The following is a 23,942-nucleotide window of genomic DNA, read 5'->3' on the forward strand; positions in this document are numbered from 1 at the left end:
GTGCTCATGAAGGGACACCCCATCGCAAGGCCTCTAAAGAGCCACGCACACGTCTATGCACACACATCACAAGCTCAGTCCTAGAAACCCAACCCCCCATGAAGACAAAAGCCCACGGGTGCACACACGTTCCACGGGACGAAGCATGGCGAACAGCGCGTGCCAGCCAGTCTGGGAGGAATGCAAGTCCCACCTGTGCTCCCCGTTCTGGGGTGTCTGGTCCCATGCCGGACAGGAGCAGGGCCAACTGGTGGCAGCCCAGGAGGGAGGAGTCAGAACAGAAACACTGCACTGTCCTCAAGGAACATGGACAGGGCCAGGGACAGCCGTGCCCGAGGGCCCAGGGCCTCAACTCCCAGCCTCAGCAGTGTGAACCTGGCTGACCAGGTGTGTCCCTGGCACCCTGAAAGCCTACGGGGCCCTTGAGATTTTCATACCATACTGCCAGGGCTGGCTATTGTACAAGGATTTCAGATACAGAACAGAGCGGTAACAACATGGTGAGAACGGAACCTACAGGATATAAAAACAGACAAATTTGGAAAGGGCTGTCCCCCAGGGGTGAAGAGCTAACGGTGGCACAGGCTACCTCTCCTGGGGTGTGCACCCTATCACTGGGACTCTGCAGATGACGGGGAGACACTCACAGTCTGTCCCGCCTCGAGTGAAAAGGACCACCTGTCACTTTTGTTCCTGTGGACATCCTTGCTTCACTCCGCCCCCACAACTGCTGTGCTGAACAAGCCCTGAAGGAAACAGCTGACGGTACCAGTGAAGACTCCTGAGTCCCACCCCCCCCTCCACCCGGAGTGGTGCAGAAGTCCCCATGGCCCTGACTCCCTCACACCAGCCACCCCTGGCCCTGCAGCTTCATTCAGAATCAAGCCTCCCAAACCCACCTCAGGGCCGCACCCGGTGGCAGCGGCCAGGCCCAGGGGACAGCACGAGCGCACACACGGCTTGGGGCACACACAAGAGAGGCTTTAACTCAGGAACAAAGAGCACACAAAGTAATTTCTACAACTCAGATGGCACTGTTATAACCTCAAAACATTCGCCAAAAGATTATACACATTTCAAAATGATTTACCACAGAATTTCTTTTATGAGAAAGATTCCTGGTATATTCAAGTAAGGATATATTTGCAGATAACCAACCAATTTATTAAACTTCTGACATTGCCGACAACTTTTAAAGATTTTTTTTAAAGATTTTTATTCATTTATTTGACAGAGAGCAAGACAGCGAGAGAGGGAACACAAGCAGGGGGAGTGGGAGAGGGAGAAGCAGGCTTCCCGTGGAGCAGGGAGTCCAATGCGGGGCTCGATCCCAGGACCCCGGGATCATGACCTGAGCCAAAGGAGGATGCTTAACGATTGAGCCACCCAGGCGCCCCAATTTGTACTTTCTTTAAAAACCTTGCCATGTCCCACTGGGAAGGAACTGCGCATTCCTACGGGCTAGAAAACGGTGCTGAGAGCGCCAATCAAACGGACAAAGAAACAGTCCCTGAAGATCCCGGCCACCTCGAACACGGCACACGGCTCATGGCTCTCCGTCCACACACACCCGCACATGCACACCACACGAAGGTGTTTCTCGGCCAACTTTCAGCTGGTGCAAAACGCTGATCTGCTGTCCCTCAAAAAGCGCTAAAACCTCCTGAAGATGCTCTGGGGGAGAATGTGGCCCCCCCACCACAGCAGCAACTGCAGGAGACTTATAGTAATCCACCCCTGTCCACTCATAAAAACAAAATCAACACTCAAACCACACAAATGAAGTGTCTGCTCCTTGGAGAGAGGCTCCAAGGTATTTTTATCAAAGTCCCACTTCTTTTTTCTTTTCTTTGAGCAGTTGCACTTTTATTTTAGCCCAAAGCTTAACATTAGGGGAAAAAAAACAAAATTTAAATAAATTGCAATATATCTAAAGTTGGGAACATGTATTTTTTGTCTCCAAGGATAGAAAGTAAATTCTGTTTAATTAAAAACCAAACGTTTACGATCATCTGCCTTTTTACAGCACTTTGCAGCAATTGCAGTAATTGTTAGTTACTCGCTTTGCAAGCAAAAAGATGAAATTTGGAACCGGCAAAGACCTCCCAGAGTGTGCAGCCCCCTTGCTTGCCGACAGGACATTGGTGGCAGACACACCCTGCGTGGTCGGAGCGGCAGGCGTACCTCTGATGGGGCCATCTGCACTGAGCCTCATCTTTCCCCAAGGTCCCATTTCCTACTGAAGACCACGTGCTGCCGTCTCCGGCCAGACATGGACAGGTGGCGAGTGCGGAAGGCACTCAGCCAGGCAGCCTCCATGCTGGCCCTTCGTGCACCCCCTGGGCTTTCCCTCTGGGACCTCTCAGACCCGCAAGCCAGCAGGCACCCCGTTTTGCCAGCCGTGATAATCCTGTTCCATTTGCCTCTCTTGACAACCTCTACCTTGTATTTTCTTCTGACCCCTGGTTCAGTGCTGGTGTCATGAACTCAGTGGTGTGAGCACGGGACGCACCCACTCCACAGGGAAGCGACCGGGTCCACGGAAGCCCTCGCCACGCAGCCCCCAGGAGAGCCAGCACCAGCCGCCACAGGCAGCAATGGGCTCCCACTCTTTAGGGCCCCCATTCCCATCCATTCGCTAGCAATTCAAGGGCCACAACACGAGTTAGCGTCTGGCTCCGCAACGAGATAATTTCTGCCCACCCTTAAAGGGGAAATAATGAGGGTCCTGCCATAGAATCAACTTGTAGCCGCCAGGTTCTAGCATTCCACTACTTGGGTGATTCTGTCACCTCATCTTGGTTACATTTCAAAAATCAAAGACTTTTCTGCAAATAATTTAAATGGCACCATGCAGTTACCACATGATACTTCAAATGTTAAATTAAATCCATTATGCCATAGAAGCAAGATTCCACTAAAATCCAAGATTCTCTCCCAGATAGTATGTAGATTGTATCAAAGGCTCTTCTAAAGCTTTCTTTTTTTTTTTTTTTTTTAAGATTTATTTACTTATTTGACAGAGAGCACAAGCAGAGGGAGCTGGGAAGGGAGAAGCAGACCCTCTACTGAGCAGGAGCCCAATGCGGGGCTTGACCCAGGACTCTGTGATCATGACCTGAGCCGAAGGCAGACACTTCACCGACTGAGCCAGGCAGCCACCTAGGGGGCTCCCGCTCCCTTTACTTTTGTAAGATTTTATGTGTTGCGTCTTTAGGAAAAGAGCATCAGCATTTTGACACACAATTTAGCTGAACACATTTATATACACCAGTTTCTTAACACGAAAATTTAGCCCCACACACCAAGGGAACCAGTCAAAAGCCCATTAAACTGCGTTCAGATGTGCGTGCACGTGCAGTTTGATGTTGGCCCGGCGGTGCTCGAAGGCTGGGGAAGGGAGCCCATGGTGAAGTTTCACTTGCCCTTAATCTTTCTCCTGTGCATTTTCTTCATACAGAACAGATGATTTGGGGCCACTTAAGTCTTGTTCTTCGTGTTGACAAGAATTTGAAATCCTCAGATGTTCAGGAAATGGGAAGACACAAATGGGGCCCCTATAGCAGCAACTATGTGGGGATGTGGCCCAGGGAGGCCGCTGCTGGGTGTGACTTGCTGTCCACCACGCCCCCACCTGCCTAAAGGAGCTGCACAGCTGACTTCAGGGCAACATTTATAAAGCTGACACTGGAAGGGAAGACGGGTGCATGTAGCCAGACCATGTCTGACTTTATGGATGTTAGTTCATGGTAAACAATACAGTTTGTTTCTTTATAAAGATACTCAGGAAATATAAATGTTAGAAATCCAAATGCTTTAAAATGAAGCAAAGTTAAAAATAAGATGCAAAGTATAACAGATTCATGTCCGTTTTGTTTGAAAAACACTATAGTTATATTTTAATTCTGTTAATTATGTCATCATAAGTATGTCAAAGTTCAATGGTATCTTATTTTGCTTTTGAAAATCTTACAATATGCTGTTATGGATCAAATAATAATATCAACTTTTTCAAGAGGTTTTATATGAAGTTTTACATAGAAGACTACAGTGCTATTTTGGTTAGTCTGAAATAAATTTTGACTAAGTGAAAAAAACAAGAACAAAAAACCGTTCACGATCTCTCCCAGCTTGTGTCCAAACTTTGCATAAATGCTATCTGTCCTTCATGTACGTTTCTGCAAGTGCACGGCTGTTCCCTCCTGTATCCTCTCGTCTAACTGCTCAGTGCGAGGCTATGAGCAAGCCGGAACACGCGCCACTCTCACGTCAATGACTAGGACGGCGTGGCTGTCATGGCCACTCAGTCCCCGTCAGGCCTGTCGTCAGTGCATCTGGCCTGAGCTCTGAGACCCACAGGGATCCCTACAGGACTCCCTGCTAACTGAACAAACACACCACAAAACCAGGATTCTGGGGCTTGGTGCTGCTGCTCCCACATGGCCTCCCGGCTGCTCGCTTCAACACGGGTGAGCAAAACACAAGTTCCATACAACAGCTCTGCTGAAGCAGAGCCTGACCCCTCCATCACCATTAGGAAAGCCATAAGCTTTGATGGCGTACATCTGAATCCTGGCAGTGTCAGGGAAGGAAACCAGAAAGTCACTTTGCCAACACTCCTTCACTCGTGCATGAACACGGGACGCCAGAGGCTCACATTCTTGTTGGAGACAAACTGCTGACGTAGGAGGGACCCTCGGAGGGCCGCACAGAGGAGCACTGCTGTGTTTTACCCTCACACCACCACTGTGCAGTGCACTCTGGACATCCCAAGGGGACAGAGGGGCCCACTAAGGTGCTCGCTCGTAGGAGCACCCAGGTGAGCAGCACAGCCACCACCCCAAGACAGAGTACACTCCGGTCTCCTACCTTCTAAGTGACACCTCTTCTAGGGTTGAGATGTCCTTTCTATGAAACAATGGCAGATGGCGAGCTCCTTTTCCTTTTGGTATTCCTAAACAGCTAAGAGTTGGCAACACTACAGTAGCCCTCCCAACCTTTTTTTTAACAGGTCCATGAAACCCGAATCCATGCTATTGATGAAGGGAGCCACAGAAAAGACTGTCCACAGGAGAGATAGGCGGTCAGGCCTTGTCAGACGCAGGGAGGATGGGCATGGGGGCCAAGGGCTCTGGCACACACCTGAGCACAGCCACTACAGGCAGTCAGGAAGGAAAGGATGGGGTCAGGAAGGGTCAGACCAGATGTGGGAGAGGGGAAGAATCAGAGACACCCCCAAGCTGTACCCTAGAGGGTCAACAGGGACAGCTGGTATCACTCTCTGAGAAACAGAACACAGGGGATAAACCCACTTAGGCAAGGAGGAATACCTTATTTGGTGTGCAGGCGGAGCATCCCAGTGGAGATGCCTTGGCAGATGGTGGGCTACACCCCGCAGTCAGGGAAGGGGTCTCGTGGCTGAACTACACTGGAGAGTGGTCAACACAGCGATGGCAGCTGAAACCCTAAGAGCAGATGAGATGTGGCAGAAAGCTTGAAGCCGCAGTAAGATGCACATGGACTAAGGAACACACACACATACAAGCAGAGGAGCCCGTTCACACAGGAGTCAGGGAGAGGATGTGGCACATGAGGAACACAGAACAAGGCTGGGGTCCAGGAACAAAAGCAGGAGTTTGCAGAGGTAAGGAGAAGAGGGTGCCTGAGTGTTGAGTGTTTCACACCCCAGGGAGATGAAAACCATTCAACACTTCACAGACGTCAACCGAGTCTTCAGCGGCCTTGGACAAAGGCCCACTGTCGTGGCCTAAATTCACTACAGGGTTAAGCTGCTGAGCACATTACTAGAGGCCACCGTCCGGAGATTTGTAGAGGATCTGTGGGGCTGGGAGAATGTGGGAAAGACTGGAGCACATTTACAAACTGAGGGCCATGAGAGCACAGGGGAGACGGGACTGGGTCTGCAGGGCCCCAGAAGCATCCAGTGAAAACGGCTCGGCTCGAGAACACATCACAGGCCAGTCTCAGACTGGAAAAAGGCAGTGGCAATGGGCCTAGCTGGGGAGAACAGGCAGCGGGGAGGGGGCCTGGGGGGCAGCAGCCCCAGTGCTGGGATGAAGGGTAAGTGGGAGCAGTGTGTGACCAGGAGAGCCTAGAAGACAGCAATGAATGTTCATGAGGAGGGATTTTACCTGCAGACATGGGCAGCCTGGGTCGTGATGGGGACCCTAATGTTTAAATCTGCTTTACGGAGGCATTTTACATGCAGTAAAACCCATCCACCTCAGGCACACAATCCACTGAGTTCTGAGGAAGGCACACCTTAGCAGAGCCAGCACTGCCATGGGGAATAGTGCCCGAGACGCCCCCGGCCCCCTGTGCCCCTTCCCGGCCAGCCCTAGGCAGCAGCTGCACACAGCACCCTCTCTTGAGTTCTACCCTTTCTGGGGTTTACGCAGAGGCAGTCTCACAGCTTTCCTTTGTGTCTGAGTTCTCACTGAAGAGAAGTTTGTTTCTTCCCCACTCCCGGGGCCTCCCCGTGTGACTCTATCCACCCATCATTCACCAGTCGGCCGAGGGGTGATTCGGAGGCCCCACGTAAAGCCACGGGGGCCACTCAGACCCAGGTGTATGTGAACACACAGCTTCACTTGGGGCGACTGTCGGTGAGTGGGAGTGCGGGTCACAAGGAGGTGTGTGTTCAGTGTTGTGCGAAGGTGCTGGGCTGCTATCCAGGTGGCCACTCGCCGTGCTCTCCTGGCAGCCACCTGGAGAGCGGAGGCCCATGCTGTCCTGCCGCCTCCCCTGGCTGTGACTGGCATTCCCTAATGATGTAGAGGGCCTCTGTGCACCTACTGAACATTCCGGAAAATGCCTGTTCCAACTGTCCCCCATCCTTTTTTGCTGGGTTGTTATCATCTTACTGTGCTGTCCTTTACAAATTCTGGACATGGGTCTGTTACCAGAGACACACTCTGACCCTTTCCCTCGGCCGCTTGCTTTTCATTCTTTTCACTAAGAAATCTTTGCCTCAATTAAAGTTGTAAAGATTTCTTATGTTTCTTCGAGACTTGATTTTTATATTCATTTTTGCACATGTTTCAATTTTGCACATTACTGTAAAAACTATCCCTTCCCCATTTCGTTACCTTGGGCTTCTGACATGAGCGCCTTCCAACTCTGTTCTTCCTTCTCAACATTTTTGTTGTTATTCTAGGTCCTTTGCAGTTCCACATGAATTTTAAAATCAGTTTTCAATTACTTCAAAAAAAAAATTCGCTAGGATTCTGATAGGGAGGTAATAAAATCTAAGTAAGTCTTTTATTCCATGAACACAGTGTTTCTTTCCACTTGTTTAGGTCCTTCTTCAACCACAACTATAAATTCACCACCTGCTCAGGCGGGCAGTCCTCAAAAAGAGACAGTACAGCACCTTCGAGGGAGGAGAGTTTGCTGGGCAGGGGGTTGATGGGGAGCCCAAAGCAGGTGGTGCTGGCATAACCAGCTTGAGAGGGTGCCCCGGAAGGGCGGTATGAAAGGAGGCGAGCAGAGAGCCCACAGAGGCCCAGCAGCAAGTGTTCACACTGAGAACAAGCCCCAGCAGAAGGTGGCACTGGTGACAGAGGGTAAGGGATAGTGAAGTTTACGAGGGGAGATGGAGCTTTTCTGAGAGGAGACCCAGGGCAGGCCGCTGGGCCCAGGAGGCCATGGTCCAGCAGGGCCACTGCAGACCTGACAGGTGGTGAAGGACGTGCAGCCAAGCTGTCTGGGAGCCCCAGTGCACAGAGCTCACAAGGGCTCTGGAAGGTAAAGGGGAGACTGGCAAGGTCCCCAAGGCTTTCCCAAGTGACAAAAAGTGACTAGAGTACAGCCACTAGGAGAGTGAGAGGTGGTATTCAGATGGCCTAACTCTTCAGAGTTACCAAAGAGCCACATCAGGAAAGGAAAAGCACAGCCCACAGAATGGGGGAGAGTATCTGCAGATCATGTGTCTGCTAAGAGAATCCAGAATACAAAATAAACAAAAACACAAAAACTAAAAAAAGCCCTTACAACTCAATAATAAAAAGACAAATTACCCAATTTAAAAATGGACAAAGCACTTGAACAGACATTTCTCCAAAGAAGATAAATGAATGGTCAGCGAGCACAAGAAAAGATGCTCAACACCATTACTCATCAGAGAAATGCAAATCAAAACCCCCTCACACCCACTGGGATGGCTGAAAATACAACAGACAATAGCAAGTGTTGGCATGGGATGTGAGGAAATCAGAACCCTCACACACTTGCTGCTGGCAGTGTGAGCGGGGCAGCCCCCGCAGGAAGCCTTCCGGTGGCTCCACGAGAAGGCGAGCAGGACCAGCAACTCTGGCCCCAGGCACATGCCTGACAGAAAGGAAAGTCCATACAGACGTGGGCACAGATGCTCACGGCGGCCAAATGGTAGGCACAACCTGAATGTCCACCAGCTGAGTCCACCCCCAGGGAAACAGTGTCCTCCTGCCAGAAACAGGAGTGAGCACCAACAGCTGCTCCTGCACGGATGAACCAGGCAGTTACGCTCGTGAGAGAAACCAGACACAAAAGGACACGTAAGTCTACTTATATCAAGTGTCCAGAGACAGATGCAGATCAGTGGTTGCCATGGGCAGGGAGGCGGAAAAGCGGGGAATGACTGCCAGTAAGCACTGGGTTTCTTTTGGGGTGATGAAAATATTCCAAAATTAGATAGTGGTGATGGTTGCACAACTCTGTGAAAGCTAAAAATCCCTGAACTGTATATTCTGAAAAGATAGATTTTATGACATGTGAATTATAACTCAATAAAGCTGCTATAAAAAGAAAAACAAGCTTTCTAAGCAAGTGGCACTTTTGGAGTAAATGCCCGGCAAATCCCAGCTTTATCGCTTATCTTTCTGGTCCCACACATGGCTCGTGTCAAGAAGGGAAATGTCTCTGGTTTAGCCGCCTTATAGCGCTTACTATGCAGAGGTCGCTGGTGGGGCACCAGGTGTGCATGCGTGTGCCCCAGGAGGTCTAGGGAGTGACCTAGACCGGCCCAGACCTGCAAGGGGGCATGCCCAAACAACAGGTGGACGAGGGGCTCCGTGACAGGAGATGCCTGGCGGTCAGAACCACTGATCAGGATAAAAACTCCAAATGCGTGAAACTGAACATGAAGTTTAGGACAACCATTAAAATGAATACAAAGACCTGTAACTAATGGTCCAACTTAAAAACATTTTCAAAATTAAAACTAAATGCCTATCCAAAATAAAAATTCTACCACTCACTAGGACTCAAAATCATAGAGCAATTAAAACCCAAAAAGCACATTTAAAAACGGAGCTCACTCAGCATGTGCTCATGGCCAGGAGGTGTTCCCACCAGGACTGACCACCCCATGCCCCAAAGGCCCCGCCCCTAGTTCTAGAATTTTCCATCACATAAGATGGCTGCCTGCTGTCCTGAACACAAATGAAATATTCTTTACTTCTGAATCAAGCCTAAGACATCTGATGCCACCTTACCAGCACCTCTTCCCATAGAAACTGAGAACTAAAAAAGCTCAACACCTGCCCAGCTGCCTCACCTCCTCTCTTCTACCACCTTGTGAGAGTTTAGGTTCTCAGTGTGTCCAGCACTGCCCTCCCACCCCAGTGAGCACAACCCTGATTAACAGTACGGCACACAGAGTCTGTTCCCCTCCCTGCCCACTGTCTGCAGGTATCACCCCTTGATCTGGCTGTCTGCACTGTTCTGTACCCACCTGGAGCTGTGGGCAAGGAGGTCGCTGCGGAGAGGGTGAAGACCCCTCCATGGCAAGGGGTGCTCTGGGCTCATCACGTAAGGAGTTCACAGAACACCCACCTTCTGGAAACAGCAATCCAGTGGGAGTGACTTTGGCAAAACGCAATACAGTAGGACAAGAAAGGGCGAGGAGCACCTGCACTTGGGGACATGAATCAGATGCCTATGAAAGCTGTGTATACCACAGACTGTTAAAAATCACAAGAAAGTGTCACACACAACTAACCAAATTTTCAAAAGATGTGGTTACTTTTACGAGCGGGGTAAAGCAGAGAGGATAGGAACAGTGTGACACAGCAGGGATGTTCATGAGAAAGGACACCATCATGTCCAACTTCCCCACATCTGCCACGATGCCGAAATGATGCTGCACACAGGATGGGTACATAAAAGGCGAAAACATAAACACTGTGCCATATCTGAACTCAAAGCGAAATGCGCTTGCATTTTAGACCATGACTCTGAAATACCCAGAACTTAGCAAGTCACTGAAAAATTACTGCAGATTGCTTCTCCATCATACCCACAAAAACCCCCAGCTGATATGTACAATACACACGATGATAATACAAAAAACCCGACTGGATCCTGACTTAAAACACACACACACACACACACACCATAAATGACTTGCAGGAACAAGTGAAAAATGTGAACATGAACTTGACCTTACAGAACACTAGGGACTACTGCTGATGTAGTTGGGTGTGCTAATAGTAATATGAGTAAGGAAGAGATTAGCCTTATTTTTAGGGGGTCGTGATATAAACTGAAGTTTTCACAGGCGAAGTGTTAGAATGTCTGCAACTAACTTCCAAATAGTGGAGTTAAAAAACAAAGATAGATATAAATATACTTTATGGCAAAATGTTAACTGTAGAACCAAGTAGATACGTGGATGGAGATTGTCTATTTCAACTTTTCATGTACTTAATATTTTTCTTAAACAAAGTTAGGAAAAGCACATGCTAACGATATTAGCGACCTGCCAGGAGACTGAGCTGGTCCCCCACTAATCCCACAAACAGTGCTGCTGTCTAATGTCTGACGCGTGACCAAGGCCAGCTCGGCTGAAATGCACGTGTGGTCTGGGGTCTCGGGAGCCTCTCCGCTGCTACCCAAAACTGCCTGACCCTTGTAAGAAGCCAGCCTTCCCTTCGTCCCCACCTACAAAAGCTCACTGCCAGGCAAACCTGATGAGCACAACACCTCATGCAAGTGCACCTGCCTTCAGGCTGGACATTAGCAGTGGACCACCAGGACCAAAAACTGCAGCACTTTCATCCACAGGGACACAGGAATGACACTATGGCCAACAGCAGGAAGAAAGCTTCTCTCCTTCAAGGATGAAGAAAACAAGCAGCTTCTAACAAGAGGAGAAGTTGAAAACCCTGGGCCCAAGAACTGTCAGAAGGACAAGGAAAGCATCCCAACAGCCAGCACGCCGGAAGGGAGGGGCCCAGGGGGCAAGGAGCCAGAGGAAAGAGGCAGGAAAGAGATGTGCTTGAATGATCCGGTTTCTCCAAAGTTCACTCCAAGTTACACACAAAATCCGCTTTGAAACTAACCACCACAGGAGACGGTTTACAGCGGGAGGGTCAATCTGACAGGAGACAGAATTTCACAGAAGTATCCCTGGGAACCATCCCGAGCAGCCCCTTCGCTACAGGAACCAAGGCCCAGGCTGCCCGACAGACTTCCCACCCGCCCCCCAAGAGCGACTGTGGTCACGGCAAAGGGGACTCGGAGTCCCAGGAGGCTGCTGGCCAGTACATGCCCAGCAGGCGTCCCCACGGCCCACCCATTTTAGAAAACCGTGCGTGTTTCCGACGCTCCTCACTTTCACAACAGGAAGGCAAGAAAGATAAAAATATAAAGTGTTAATAAAACAGTATAAAGGCAACATTTCTCTAATGAACTTGGTTGGGTCCCCTCCATCACCCAAACACTAAAACTTTAATTATTAATTAGACTTTCTTAATTTTAGAAAATTACAGGACACTATGAAATTTATCAAACTATGCTAAGACATGATCCAAATAACAGCTGACTGTTATTACCTACTGAAAATATCAGGATTTGTAAAACGATATAAAAATCTTCAGCTAAAAGATTTCCACCTACCTAGGAACACAGCATGAATTCCTCTAAGGAGACGTTTAAGGACATTCATTTATCTCCCTAAAGCATAAGTGTTGGGAACAAGATAAGGCAGGTTTGTGGGTTTGCCAAGGCAGTGCTGATGGTGAAGTTAGGGGAGGCGTGGTATCGCTCGCTCTGCAGCCTATCTCCTTCTACAATAATGGGACATCATTCACATTATTACAGCAGCAGCAAACTGAACAGCCGACGGTCACCAGTGTTGGAGACGAAGTGCACTTGTACCTTCAGCGAGGCTAGTGGATGCTCTGGGCCCAGTAAGCTCCAGTGGAAGGAGGCCAGGTCTTCGTCGGGCAGGATGTGATTCCCTGCAACACAGACATGGCACAGTGAGAAAGAGCGCGTCACTGACACTGCACGCCACCATCCGCAGGTCCCTAGGGGCTTCATTTTAGATGCTGCGGTAACTTAGGACCGTCTCCTTTGACATACCACATAAAACTTCCACACAAACACTGAAAATACTTCTTTATCTTTTCATATAAAGCCACAGACAGCAGGCAGACCTCTTGCAGCTGCCTCAGCACGACATGAGTTTCCAGGACAGTTGCAACAGCATTCCAACTGAACAAACTGCGTAAAACTGAAGTGACTTCGCTCGACAGTGTTAAGGTCAGTCTGACAATGCTGGGATATCGGGTTTCATTTGCTCACAAGACCCTAGGCTTCAAACTCCAGGTTCCACAGCAGAGGCAGACCGCGCACTTCCAGAATCTCTCTAAGCAAGGCTATGTGACTTGTGACATGGTCATACCTCCTCCCATCACTTCCACCATCACCCACAGATGACGAAGCACAGACCACACCAGCACCAGGAATGCCACTCGGCTGGACGCCTTATCACCAGGACTGCATCAAAAATAAAAACTGCATTCGGTTGAGAAACTATATTTTGGGGAACACTCTCCCTTCACTGTAGCACTTGGATGCCAACATACCAACATCATTAGTGTGTTAGTTCTCTCGATGCAATTTGAAAGTGTCAAGTTCCTGAATAATTCTGTGATTCTTTTATCATGATTTAGTCCCCTCCCCACTGAGAAGGCAGATTCATTAATTAACTACTAAGAGAAAGCAAAACAAGGTGAGTTCGGTGCGCCTGGGTGGCTCAGTTGGTGAAGGGTCTGCCTTCAGCTCAGGTCATGGTCCCAGGGTCCTGGGATCGAGCCCCGCATCGGGCTCCCTGCTCAGGGGGAGTCTGCTTCTCCCTCTCCCAATGCCCCTAACCACCCTTGCTTGTGCGTGCTCTCTCACTCTCAAATAAATAAAATCTTAAAAAAAAAAAGAAGGTGAGTTCTTAGTAACTAATTAATCTTAATACTCTAAACATGAAAGTACTCGACACATGAGCGCTGAACTGTCATGAATTCCAGAGGAGCAAAGTTACGTCCTCACTGTCTTACTGAGCTTTGCACTGCCTTCCTGGGTTCACAGGTGCACAGAACTTTACTGTGAAGTATCAGGCATCTTAGATTTTTTTTGAAGCTTCTATCTGAAAAAATATGAGGCCAATTCCAACATCAGTAATAGTCTACTAAAATCTGGGTCACATACTTAACTGAATATTCTACCCAACCCCTCTAAAACAAAATAACTCATATAACTACACTGCCCATTACAAAAAGGAAAAGGAAAAGAAAAATAATCTTTCTCATTTGAGGACACTGAAACTTTTACACAAAATCTAAAATAAAAATGCTTGCCCAATTAAGACTTTACCTGTAACTTGCCTAAAATTTTTAAAGAAATTCCAAGCCCTAAATTTATTATTATTCAAAATGTAACTACTGTTTTTCACTCATTTTAAGACTTCACAGGATAATTTAGCTAGAAGAGTACAGAGTTTGCACTCTCTCCTAAGAAATATATTCAACGTTTCTCAAATACAATAAACAAATATCCTCCATATCTCAAATTAGCTAGGGAATCCCGATATTCTGCAAGCATACAATTTTCTAGTTCATTTAAGGTCAATTAATATGCCGAAGTCATTTTGTGTAACATTTAAGTAAATAGGAAACTTTTCATAATATCCCCATTTACATAATCACTTTTAACATCAGAGAAAATACCTTCTATATTTTAATATTTGAAAATATGAAAGTATATTTAGAAAATTGGTTTTAATTCTCCAAATCCCAAGGCCAAATGGACAGAAAACAGCCACGTAATTAACAACACATAGTTAAGGTAAGATTCAAGCAAGAATAATTTGCAAAATCAGAACTGTTGACTGATTGGTGGTTACACCGTTTGAAATGCTATCACCAAATACAACACAAAAAAAATTGTGGCTCCCTCAGTGTAATTTCTAACTGTGTAAAACTTTTTGGAATGTTTATAAAATCTGATAAGTAGAAACATCTAAACACAGCCCACAATATGACTGCCATCGTACACATTTCAAAGAAGACAAATGGAGAACACAGTAAGATCTCACTTATCTGGAGACCACGGAGCGTTCAAACAGGGCCTGTGTGTCCCTAGCAGTCCCCCACCCGCCACTGTGGCCCCTGGGCTGTGATCCCAGGAGGGCCCAGCTTGCAGAACGCCCATTCACACTGTGGGCACAGTTCTTACAAAACCAGCCACTAGAGCTGGGTGTCCAAGCAACTTTAAATGTGCACACTACAAGCACAAGACCAGGAATGAACAGAAAAGAAAAAACTGCAAAATGCAAACAAAAGTGATAGATGAATATATAACTATTGGAAAGTCGTTTTTACATGAAACGAATTAATATATAAAACTTCAATCAAAACAAGATTTCATCTTTTCTAGGTACCCAGCATGAGGAATTCCTCCGAGGGAGTTTCTGGACACCTAAAATGCAGGTATTGGAGGTGAGCTAAGGTAGCTTATGTTTGTTGTTTTTCTTTCCAAAGCAGTGAGTGTCCCCAACACACAAGAACCCATGACAGAGCTGAGTTCACAACACATTTTCTTCTCTAACAAACACGACTTATGACAAAGGGTTAAATGTCTATAATTTTCATAGTGAGGATGTGCTTAACATTTGTGATTTTAAAATATCATTTTCCCCAAAGTATTAGTGAATTTATTCACAAAATTAGTTTTCCGCCCCGGAAAGAACAACACATAAACAAATACTTATGAACAAAAGAAGCACATTATCAGCAACACCAAAAAATAATACTGAGTAAGGAACACCACTGAGGAGGGGCACACTCCACAACATTCCAGCACTGACATTTAAAAATATCAGTGTGTTCCCAGCGTAGAACCCTATCAAATGAAGCAGTTTTCACACTGCCCACCTACCTAACAGAGCAGCAAAGATAGGGAAGCGGTTTGGGTTCAGGTCCAGCTGCTTGGCGACCTCGTGCATCAGATACTGGCTCGTGGTGAGACTTTTCCCGTTCCGGCTCAGTTTGAGGGCGTGGGCACTGAAGTAGTAAGGGATGTTGCACAGCGCGTAGTCGGAGTCGTAGGCGACCAAGCCGTGGAAGCCGTTTTCTCTGCAGAAACCGATCACTTCCTGATGGTGGTCCTCGATGCTCTGGGCCACCTGTGCAAGCGAGAGGAGCATGTGGTCAGAGCCCACCCGCCACAGCGCCCATGCAGATGCCTCTGTGCAGAACCTGCAGATCCCAGATACAGAAACACCCAAAAGAGCCAAAGAATCAAAGAACCATAAACAGGGTGTGGCACACCGCTCCCGGGAGCAAGTTCTGTGGGAGCAAGCTCTGTGGGAGCCATCTCCTGGTCAGTGACTATAATCTCACCCAGACTGCAAATTAACTGCCCATTTCTTGTCAAATTCAAAGATCGTCCTGCTTAAAAATACACAATGCCAGTTGATCCCCGTAACAGCATTCTGAGGGAAACGAGGGAGAAGAAACAGGGATAGAAGAGGAAAATAAACAAGTGCCAAAGCAGGAGACAGAAGCCAGCCACCTCGGTAAAACCAAATAATTTCTTCAAAGTAGAAATATGTCAAATAGGGGGCGCCTGGGTGGCTCAGTCGGTTAAGCGACTGCCTTCGGCTCAGGTCATGATCCTGGAGTCCCGGGGTCGAGTCCCACATCGGGCTCCCTGCTCGGCGGGGAGTCTGCTTCTCCCTCTGGCCCTCTTCCCTCTCGTGCTCTCTGTCTCCCATTCTCTCTCTCTCAAATAAATAAATAAAATCTTTAAAAAAAAAGAAATATGTCAAATAGATAAAATAATAAAAAGGATTTTTTTTTTTAACAGAAAAGCCAAGCGTTACCCTTCACTCACAGATCTACTAGTTATTATACCCGCTAAAGTACTCAGCATATGGGGACAGTAGTAAAGGTGAACGTTTACCCCAAACGACACTGTCACATGGTTATCCTATGCAAAGGATCAGACCTGGTGGTGTAGTCCCAGGCTCAGGACCACCATGGGGACCAGGCTGAAACTCACTGCCTGCTTAGTGATGAAGACTACAAAGCCGCAGCTTCTTTCCTCGTCCCGACTCTCCCAGGGTGAGCGGTCCACCGCAGGTATCCCGGGGACCCAGGTATCTCGGGGACCGTAGCATCCTAAGGGCGGGCAGCGGGCAACACCCGTGGAAAAGTAAAAGGCTCTAGGAATCTTTCTACTCCCAAAACATACCAAAAGGCATTTGAAAAACACTTTCCTAAAATATATAAAGTCAAAGACAATCAATTCCTCTCCTATTTCCCAAATTCATTCAACCAACTGAAATCTGGTAGATTTTTTGTTTCTACAATAGATAAGGTATTTGAGAAACAGATTTTTAAATTAAATCAAGTGACTCAGCTAACGGTGGAAAGTTAACTCCCCAAAGAGCCCTAAAGTTGAAAAACATGTGCCTTAAATGTAAGCATCTAGAACTATACTGTCCAATGTGTGGCTATATTGAATTAAAATCAAAACTAAATCACATCCAAACAGTAAGTATGAGTGTTCAGGGGTCACTGGCTGGGCACACTGTGGAGTTGCTCCCCTTTCTCACTGAATTTCACAGGACAAGTCATCACCGTATTTTGTTGGAAAGTTAGTTATAATGAAATCTCACTTAGAAGCAAGCAAGGCAAACCCTTTAAAGATGCTATTTAAAGGAAAAGTAATTCCCTGCATTCTCTTAATACTTTCATAAAAACATTTTACTTCATAAATATAAACATTTAGTCAATTTATTTCTATTTCTTAGAATAAAAAAATGCACTTTCATCCCTTATCTAAAAACACTGTACCTTCACGAAAATAGAGAAGTACAGTTTAAGAAAATTCTGAAATGAGGCCAGCTCCACCTCTCCCAGCCCAAGCCCCCGCCTCCCCCCACTTCAGGATGCACAACTTTATAACGACAGCAACATCTTAAAGCATTTCTAAATCACAGCAAACCCTGGCTGTCGTCCAGACAACTTTAATCATAGATCTGCACCATCTCCCCAGAAGCCCTGAAATGAAAGGAGACTGTGAGTGACCACCCCTCACCTCCCACCCCTCCAAGGAGTCCCAGAAAAGGCAGCGTGGCAACTTGCTCCAGAGCCAGGCATCCTGTGGAGATGCGGCAGAATTAAGTGCAGGAGCTGCACACCGCACACCCAGTATGTATGTTTTGTGAGAGAGTTTATTAAACCACTCTCCCAGGACGCTGCGGCCAGGGCCATCATCCTTCCTGAGCGCCCCTGTGCCAGTCACCAGGCTGCACGCCTCACAGCCACCCGGGAAGGGGAGGGGAGCCAGCCCGGCATGAGGGCCCACGAGGGCCCCAGCGGGGAGGGCAGGTGCACTGGCCCGAGGTGAGCACAGCGGAGAGGTGGCAGTGGTAAACTCAGAGGAAGCAGGGATGGGGTCTCATCTGGCAGTTCTCAAGGAAGGCTTCAGACTCCTACAACAATCAGCACTATACTTCCAGAACCTTAAAACGTTCGTGCCCTTTGACCCAGTGATCTCACTCCAGGAAACGGAGCCTAAGAAACCAGCACCGGTAACAAACGCTGGGAGCGTCAGAGAGTCACAGCAGGCTCCCATGGGAGAACGTAAGCTAACATCCAGGAGCTGGGCAAACACACCAGCCCGCAGTGTTGTGCAGAAACACAGGGAAAAGCTTTCGACAAAACACTAAGCAAACTGTTCAGAATCAATCCCCTGTACACAGAGCAGCACGAAGCTGCGTCGGTGGGGAAACACTGGAAGGGACACAGCAAACGCCAACAGCTGTGTCAGGATGGTGCAATTAAGCTTAACGGAAAACTTCCTTAGAGGAAAAAAAAAATGAGTAAAAACGCTGAAGCAGCACTAGGATAAGCCACACCCACACTGGCCACCTCAGTGTCACCACAGTGGGGACAGACGCTCTTCCTTCCCCAAGAATGACAAGGCATGCACTTACTTATCTGCCAACCAGGGGTCTAGCCTGGCATCTGGCACATGGTAAACGCCAAAAGAAAGAAGAACACTGGGGGCCCCATTACAGGGACCCAGGAGTCTTTAAGCTACCTGCACAGATGGGTGAGATCTGCTCTATCCAGCAGAAGGCAGCAGGCAGAGGGCCTCGCAGAGGGCAGACTTGGGGCTCTCCACCATCGCCTCCTTCCGCCATCCCAAGCACAGTTCCCTGTTCTTTCAGAACATCTGGTTTCAGTTGGCATTAAAAAGCAAAGTGAATGAGCTCTTATTAATTCACTACAACACTAATTTGCAAATGATTAACAATACCTTAATCCTCCCTCAAAATAGCTGCCCACTAGAATTAATGTCCTAAAACAAAAGATGGAGGAATCAAGCCTGTGAGCATGGACTTCAAGGCTCGAGTCAAGGTAGGCTGACCTGTGCCCCTGTCTTGCTCATCTTTCCCACCTCAGACACCCTGAGGGCCGGCAAAGGGGACAGACCCAGAACGCCTAGGTCCCAGTTCTGGCTTGACGCCCACCTGCCCAGCCAGGAATGTACAATTCCTGGGTCTTTAAGTTTCCTTCAACTTCCAAATTTCTGGTATTCTCTCCCACCTTTACCTGAGGAAAGGCAACATGGCCTTAAAACCATAAGGTAACAGAGACACGATCCTCCCCCGGCGGGCGGGTAATGGACGCATGGTGGTCCGGTACCACAAAACCCTGAGGCCAGAGTTCAGAGCTGGGGATCTAGGTGGTGGACACACATGACGTTATGCACTGTCCAAGCTCATACAACTACACCTCTCACATGGAGAATGAACTTTAACGTATGCAAATTAAAAACAAATCAGCCGGGACATCTGGGGGCCAGGAATGAGTGCAGACTGGCTAAGGTACAGAATTGTACTGGAAAAGTCTGAAATGACCTCTCTGAGTGGGGTGGGGGCTGCTGCCCTAGGTTACTTTGGAGAACAATGTTTTGAATGGAAGGTCAGATTTCTGAGGACAGGCACCACACAGATGCTGACCTCTCCTGGTAATGTGTATCTCGAGGGTACAGGGGTGCAGGTGACTGCGCTGAGACCACATCATGAATGGTGGACGAGCCAGGTGTCTCACCGTCAGACAACGGGGTTACACATGGGCAAAAGGAGGAGGCTGGCACGACCCTATGGTGCCAGCTTAGCCATGGAGACGTCCTATGAACTGACAGGCACAGAAATCATCAGAGGTGACGTGTGAACACACACACCTGCCCGCTGTGGACAGGCAGCTGAAAAGCAGGGACACCCCAGGAGTGAGAACACCTGCGCTCTGATGTGGTTTCTAAATTCCGTTCTCCACGAAATGGAACCAGGGCCCTTGAGAAAAATGGGTGATGCCAGGGCAGGGAAATCCAAGACAGCCCTAGGGCATGTCTCTGTAGTGCCAGAAAGGAAGGAGGTGCTCACAAAACGAAGGAGGGGTGTGTCAGGACACAGGAAACCCCCCCACCCCAAGAGACTCCCAATGGCCAAAGCTAGAATAATTTATGCAACAAAATAAAGAACATACTAGGTTATCACCCAAAGTATAAAACTAATACACGAGCCCATATTAGTCCAAACAAGTGATTACATAAACACAGTCCGCCCTACACAAGAATTCCAACAGTAATGTGAAATCCCTCCCAGGAGCTGAAGTTCACCCCCACCGTCCCCCCAAGCAGGGGCTAGCCTAAAGGACCACTTCCAAAGGAGCAAACCCGCAACGGGATGAAGTCCCATCATAGAGCAGATGCCAGCAGACTCCACCACGGTATGGTGTGACAAAGGGCACTGCACCTCCGGGGCCTTCTCCCCAAAACACGAGAAAGCATCAGGCAGCCCAAACTGGAGGCCAGCCTACAAAATACCTGCTCAATAACCCAAAGAAGCAGAGGTTGAGGAGCTGTCCTGGACCAGAGGGGCCTGAAGAGATGAGATACCTGAAGGCCACAGGGCAACCCAGATTGGGGCCCGGAGCCTAAAAGAACCCCAGCGGAAGGAGGAATAAGCACTGAATGTTAGAACACAGTGAGGCTCATGGTACCGCATCAATGCGAGCTTCTTAGTTTTGATAACCGCTCGCTCACAAGCTGTTACCGTGCACGGAAGCAGAGTGAAGGATATTCAGGAACCCTCTGTACCATCTTGGCAACTTTTCTATAAACCTAAAATTATTCCACAGTTAAGAAGTTTATTTTAAAAAAGAAAAAAGTCAACAGTCTACAAGACACCAGCTGGAAGACTATTTTAAGCTACTTCACCAGGTGAACACAGCATTAACAGGCATGAACAGCACAGTCTAAGATCCTATTATGTGAAAACACATCTCTCTGCAGATCGTGGGGCTTCAGGAAGCAGGAGAGCCCACTGCAGGTGAGATTGGGCCACTACAAACCTGCGAATAAATGAACCAAGTCCACTGGCCAGAGGGCCCAGGGACAACGCCTCAAGACGAGCACCACCTCAAAGAGCAGGTGTTGGGACTGGGTCAGTGCAAGGTCTGGCTAGGGACAGGAAAAGGGTCTAGGCTGCGTCAAAACAGGACTTGAAAAGCAAATATTTAATTAAAGATAAAACGTAAATGTCAGTTAGGCTTCAGGGAAGCAGGGTTTGACAGGCGCTGGCTGTCCCTCTCTTTTGAGCATCTCCTCTCCGGGCCTGTAGGCCCTCTGCTCTGGGGCCTGCCTCCCACCTAAGCTGCCAGAGGACAGCACCCTGCTTCTCCAATTCCCTGGCCCCCAACTCCAGGTGCAAACTGGGCAGAATAGAACGAAATCGGTACACCTGGTTCTTAATTCTAATTTTAGAAGTGAGGAAAAACTATGATACACGATACTGGGATGATTATTTCAAGCTAAAAACCTGAAGCCCTGAGACACCCCCCCCCTTCCTACAAGCAGTAGTAGAGGGGTAAAGCCTCCCTCCCCGAGAGTGAGGCAAACCTGGAATTCTGCATGGCCTCAGTAAAGAAAACCCCAGGTTGGTACCCCGAGACCACAACCGCCATAAAGGCAGGTTTCTGTCTCTGGCGCCAGGGGGGTGAACCCCACTGCCCACTTTAACACTTTCTGCACTTCCACTTCTTCATCTGCAAAAGTAACACCATCCCTACCTCAAAGGGCAGCTGCAACGGTTAACGAGCAACTGCATGTAAACAGTTCAGTCCTTCATCAATAATAAACGCTGATATAGAAGTTGGCTACCATTTGTCTTTAAGAAAGCTGCATGAGAAAGGATCTGCTTCTTCATACTTTTCAAACATATGGGACCTGAAACACTATGAGTTGTCATAAATAGATTTTCCGACATCAAGAAAAAAAATACTGTGTGAGGTTTTTCTTTAGAACGGTTTTACACCAGCTCAGGGAATAATGTGACACACCCTCCAGCCACTTATGAGATTTAAAAGATGTTAAGTTAACCTGAACATAGGCGGACAGGAGTCGACCTAAATTCTTTTGCTTTTTTAAAAAATGACACCTTGATCTTGAACTCTAGTTGCCAGGTCCTGGGTGGGTGAGATTACTCAGGCTACTCAATGCTGCTCGAGTCCAACAGAAGAATGAGGACATAAAAGTCAACTCCAATTTGGTGGAAGATTTTTATTGTTGTTGTCAACATTAAAAGGGCAATTTCAAGTTATGACATATTTTAGCGATGTCTCTAAAAACTAAGTCTCTCCCCTTCAGGAAATCTGGAATCAGAACTGAAGAGCTTCTTACCTTACACATCTCTTGCCTGTTCTATAAGAACTGGTTACAGTAGTCTTAGAAGGAAAAATAATTTCTTTTAAAATAAGTGAGTGGCACATGAAAAGATTCTCGATTTCATTAATCATAAAGGAAATGAAAATCAAAACCACAATGAGATACCATTCAACACCCATAAGGATGGCTACTATCAAAAAAATAAACAAAACACAAATAAGCAGGTGTTGGCAAGGAGGTGAAGAAACTGGAGCCTCATACACTGCTGGTGGGGATGCAAGAGGGCGCAGCTGCTGTGGAAAACAGTATGACCATTCCTCAAAAAATTACCCAGAGAACTACCCTATGATCCAGCAATTCTACTTCCAGGTATATACCAAAAGAACTGAAAGCAGAGACTCAAACAGGTATTTGTACACCCATTTTCATAATAATACTATCACAACAACCAAAAGGTGGAAGCAACCATCAACAGATGAATGGATAAAGAAAATATGTACAGACACAGAATATTACTCAGCCTTGAAAAAGAATGAACTCCTGACACCTGCTACAAAACACGGATGAACCTTGAGGACACTATATTAAGTGAAATAAGCTGGTCACAAAAGGACAAATACTGTACGATTCTACTTACATCAGGTCCCGACAGCAGTGAAATTCCAAGACAGAGTAGGTAGTGGGCACCAGGGGCTAGGAGGGGGGGTGGGGAGGGATACAGTTGCAGTTTGGGTGTTTAGTGGGGACAGAGTTTCAGTTTGGGAAGATGAGAAAGTTCTGGAAACAGAAGGTGGGGATGGTTGCACAACAGTGTGAATGTACCTAATGCCACCACACTGTACACTTAACAATGGTTAAAACAGTAGAATTTTGTTATAGTTTACCACAATTTAAAAAAAATAAAATTAAGAATATATAATAATAAGGGCGCCTGGGTGGCTCAGTTGGTTAGGCGACTGCCTTCGGCTCAGGTCATGATCCTGGAGTCCCGGGATCGAGTCCCGCATCGGGCTCCCTGCTCAGCGGGGAGTCTGCTTCTCCCTCTGACCCTCTTCCCTCTCGTGCTCTCTCTCATTCTCTCTCTCTCAAATAAATAAATAAAATCTTTAAAAAAAAAAGAATATATAATAATAAAAAGAGGGTTTTGTGCCATCTCCCTGTCTTCTTAGGAAGCCTAAGCACTTGGCTCCAAGAGATAACTTCCTACTTGTCAAAAGATAGAGGTTTTACTTTTCCTTCAGATGACGACATTAGTGTGCATGATTAGCAAGGACTGTGGCTGCCAGGCTATATAACAGGCTGAGACTTCTTTTTTTCCTTTGCAATCTCTTTAATAGACTGCCTTAATGCCTGGCCAATAACAGGTACTCAATTTTTGCTAAAGGGAGGATGAATCATTGACTGGGGACCAATCAGAAAAGAGAGTATCAGGAATATAAAGTGAGAAAATAAATCTTACACAATGGCCATTGATCCAGGTGTTGTAAGAAAATAATTAAATGTGTCTGTCTATATAAATAGAACAAAGCAAATATCTGATTAAAAAGTTAAGCACCTATACTACACATATGCAAGAGAAGTAAACTGAGTCCCCAGCCTCAAGCAGCCTCCAGTCAGCTGGGGATGCACACACAGGTAGCTATAACAAAGCGGAACCCAGGAAGCACAGATGCACAGGCGCACTGTGCGTATCCCTGGTCCACCTGTGGGATCATCAGAACAGGCTCCATGTGGGGCGCCTGGGTGGCTTAGTCAGTTAAGCGTCTGCCTTTGGCTCAGGTCATGACATGATCTCAGGGTCCTGCGATGGAGCAATGGGGAGTCTGCTTCTCCTTCTTCCTCTGCCCCTCCCCCCGCTCATGTTCTCTCTCTCTCAAATAAATCAATAAAATCTTTAAAAAAAAAAAAAAAAAAGAGGCTCC

General features: G+C 47.4%; 1 protein-coding gene across 1 annotated transcript in view; it reads right to left on the minus strand.

Moving 5' to 3' along the window:
- The window catches only part of FAM120A (family with sequence similarity 120 member A), a 90,667-nt gene that overhangs the window by 61,377 nt on the left and 5,348 nt on the right, over window positions 1–23,942 (minus strand). Inside the window, exons 3-4 of the mRNA XM_025891779.2 lie at window positions 15,217–15,463; window positions 12,160–12,242 (exon numbers count right to left, since the gene is read on the minus strand). Of these exons, the coding sequence (XP_025747564.2) occupies window positions 12,160–12,242; window positions 15,217–15,463 (330 nt within the window). The remainder of the gene's footprint in view (window positions 1–12,159; window positions 12,243–15,216; window positions 15,464–23,942) is intronic.

The sequence above is a fragment of the Callorhinus ursinus genome, unplaced genomic scaffold (assembly GCF_003265705.2).
Source record: "Callorhinus ursinus isolate GAN/ISIS: 27379988/994484 unplaced genomic scaffold, GSC_fseal_2.0 scaffold28, whole genome shotgun sequence".
In the NCBI taxonomy this organism is placed as follows: domain Eukaryota; kingdom Metazoa; phylum Chordata; class Mammalia; order Carnivora; family Otariidae; genus Callorhinus; species Callorhinus ursinus.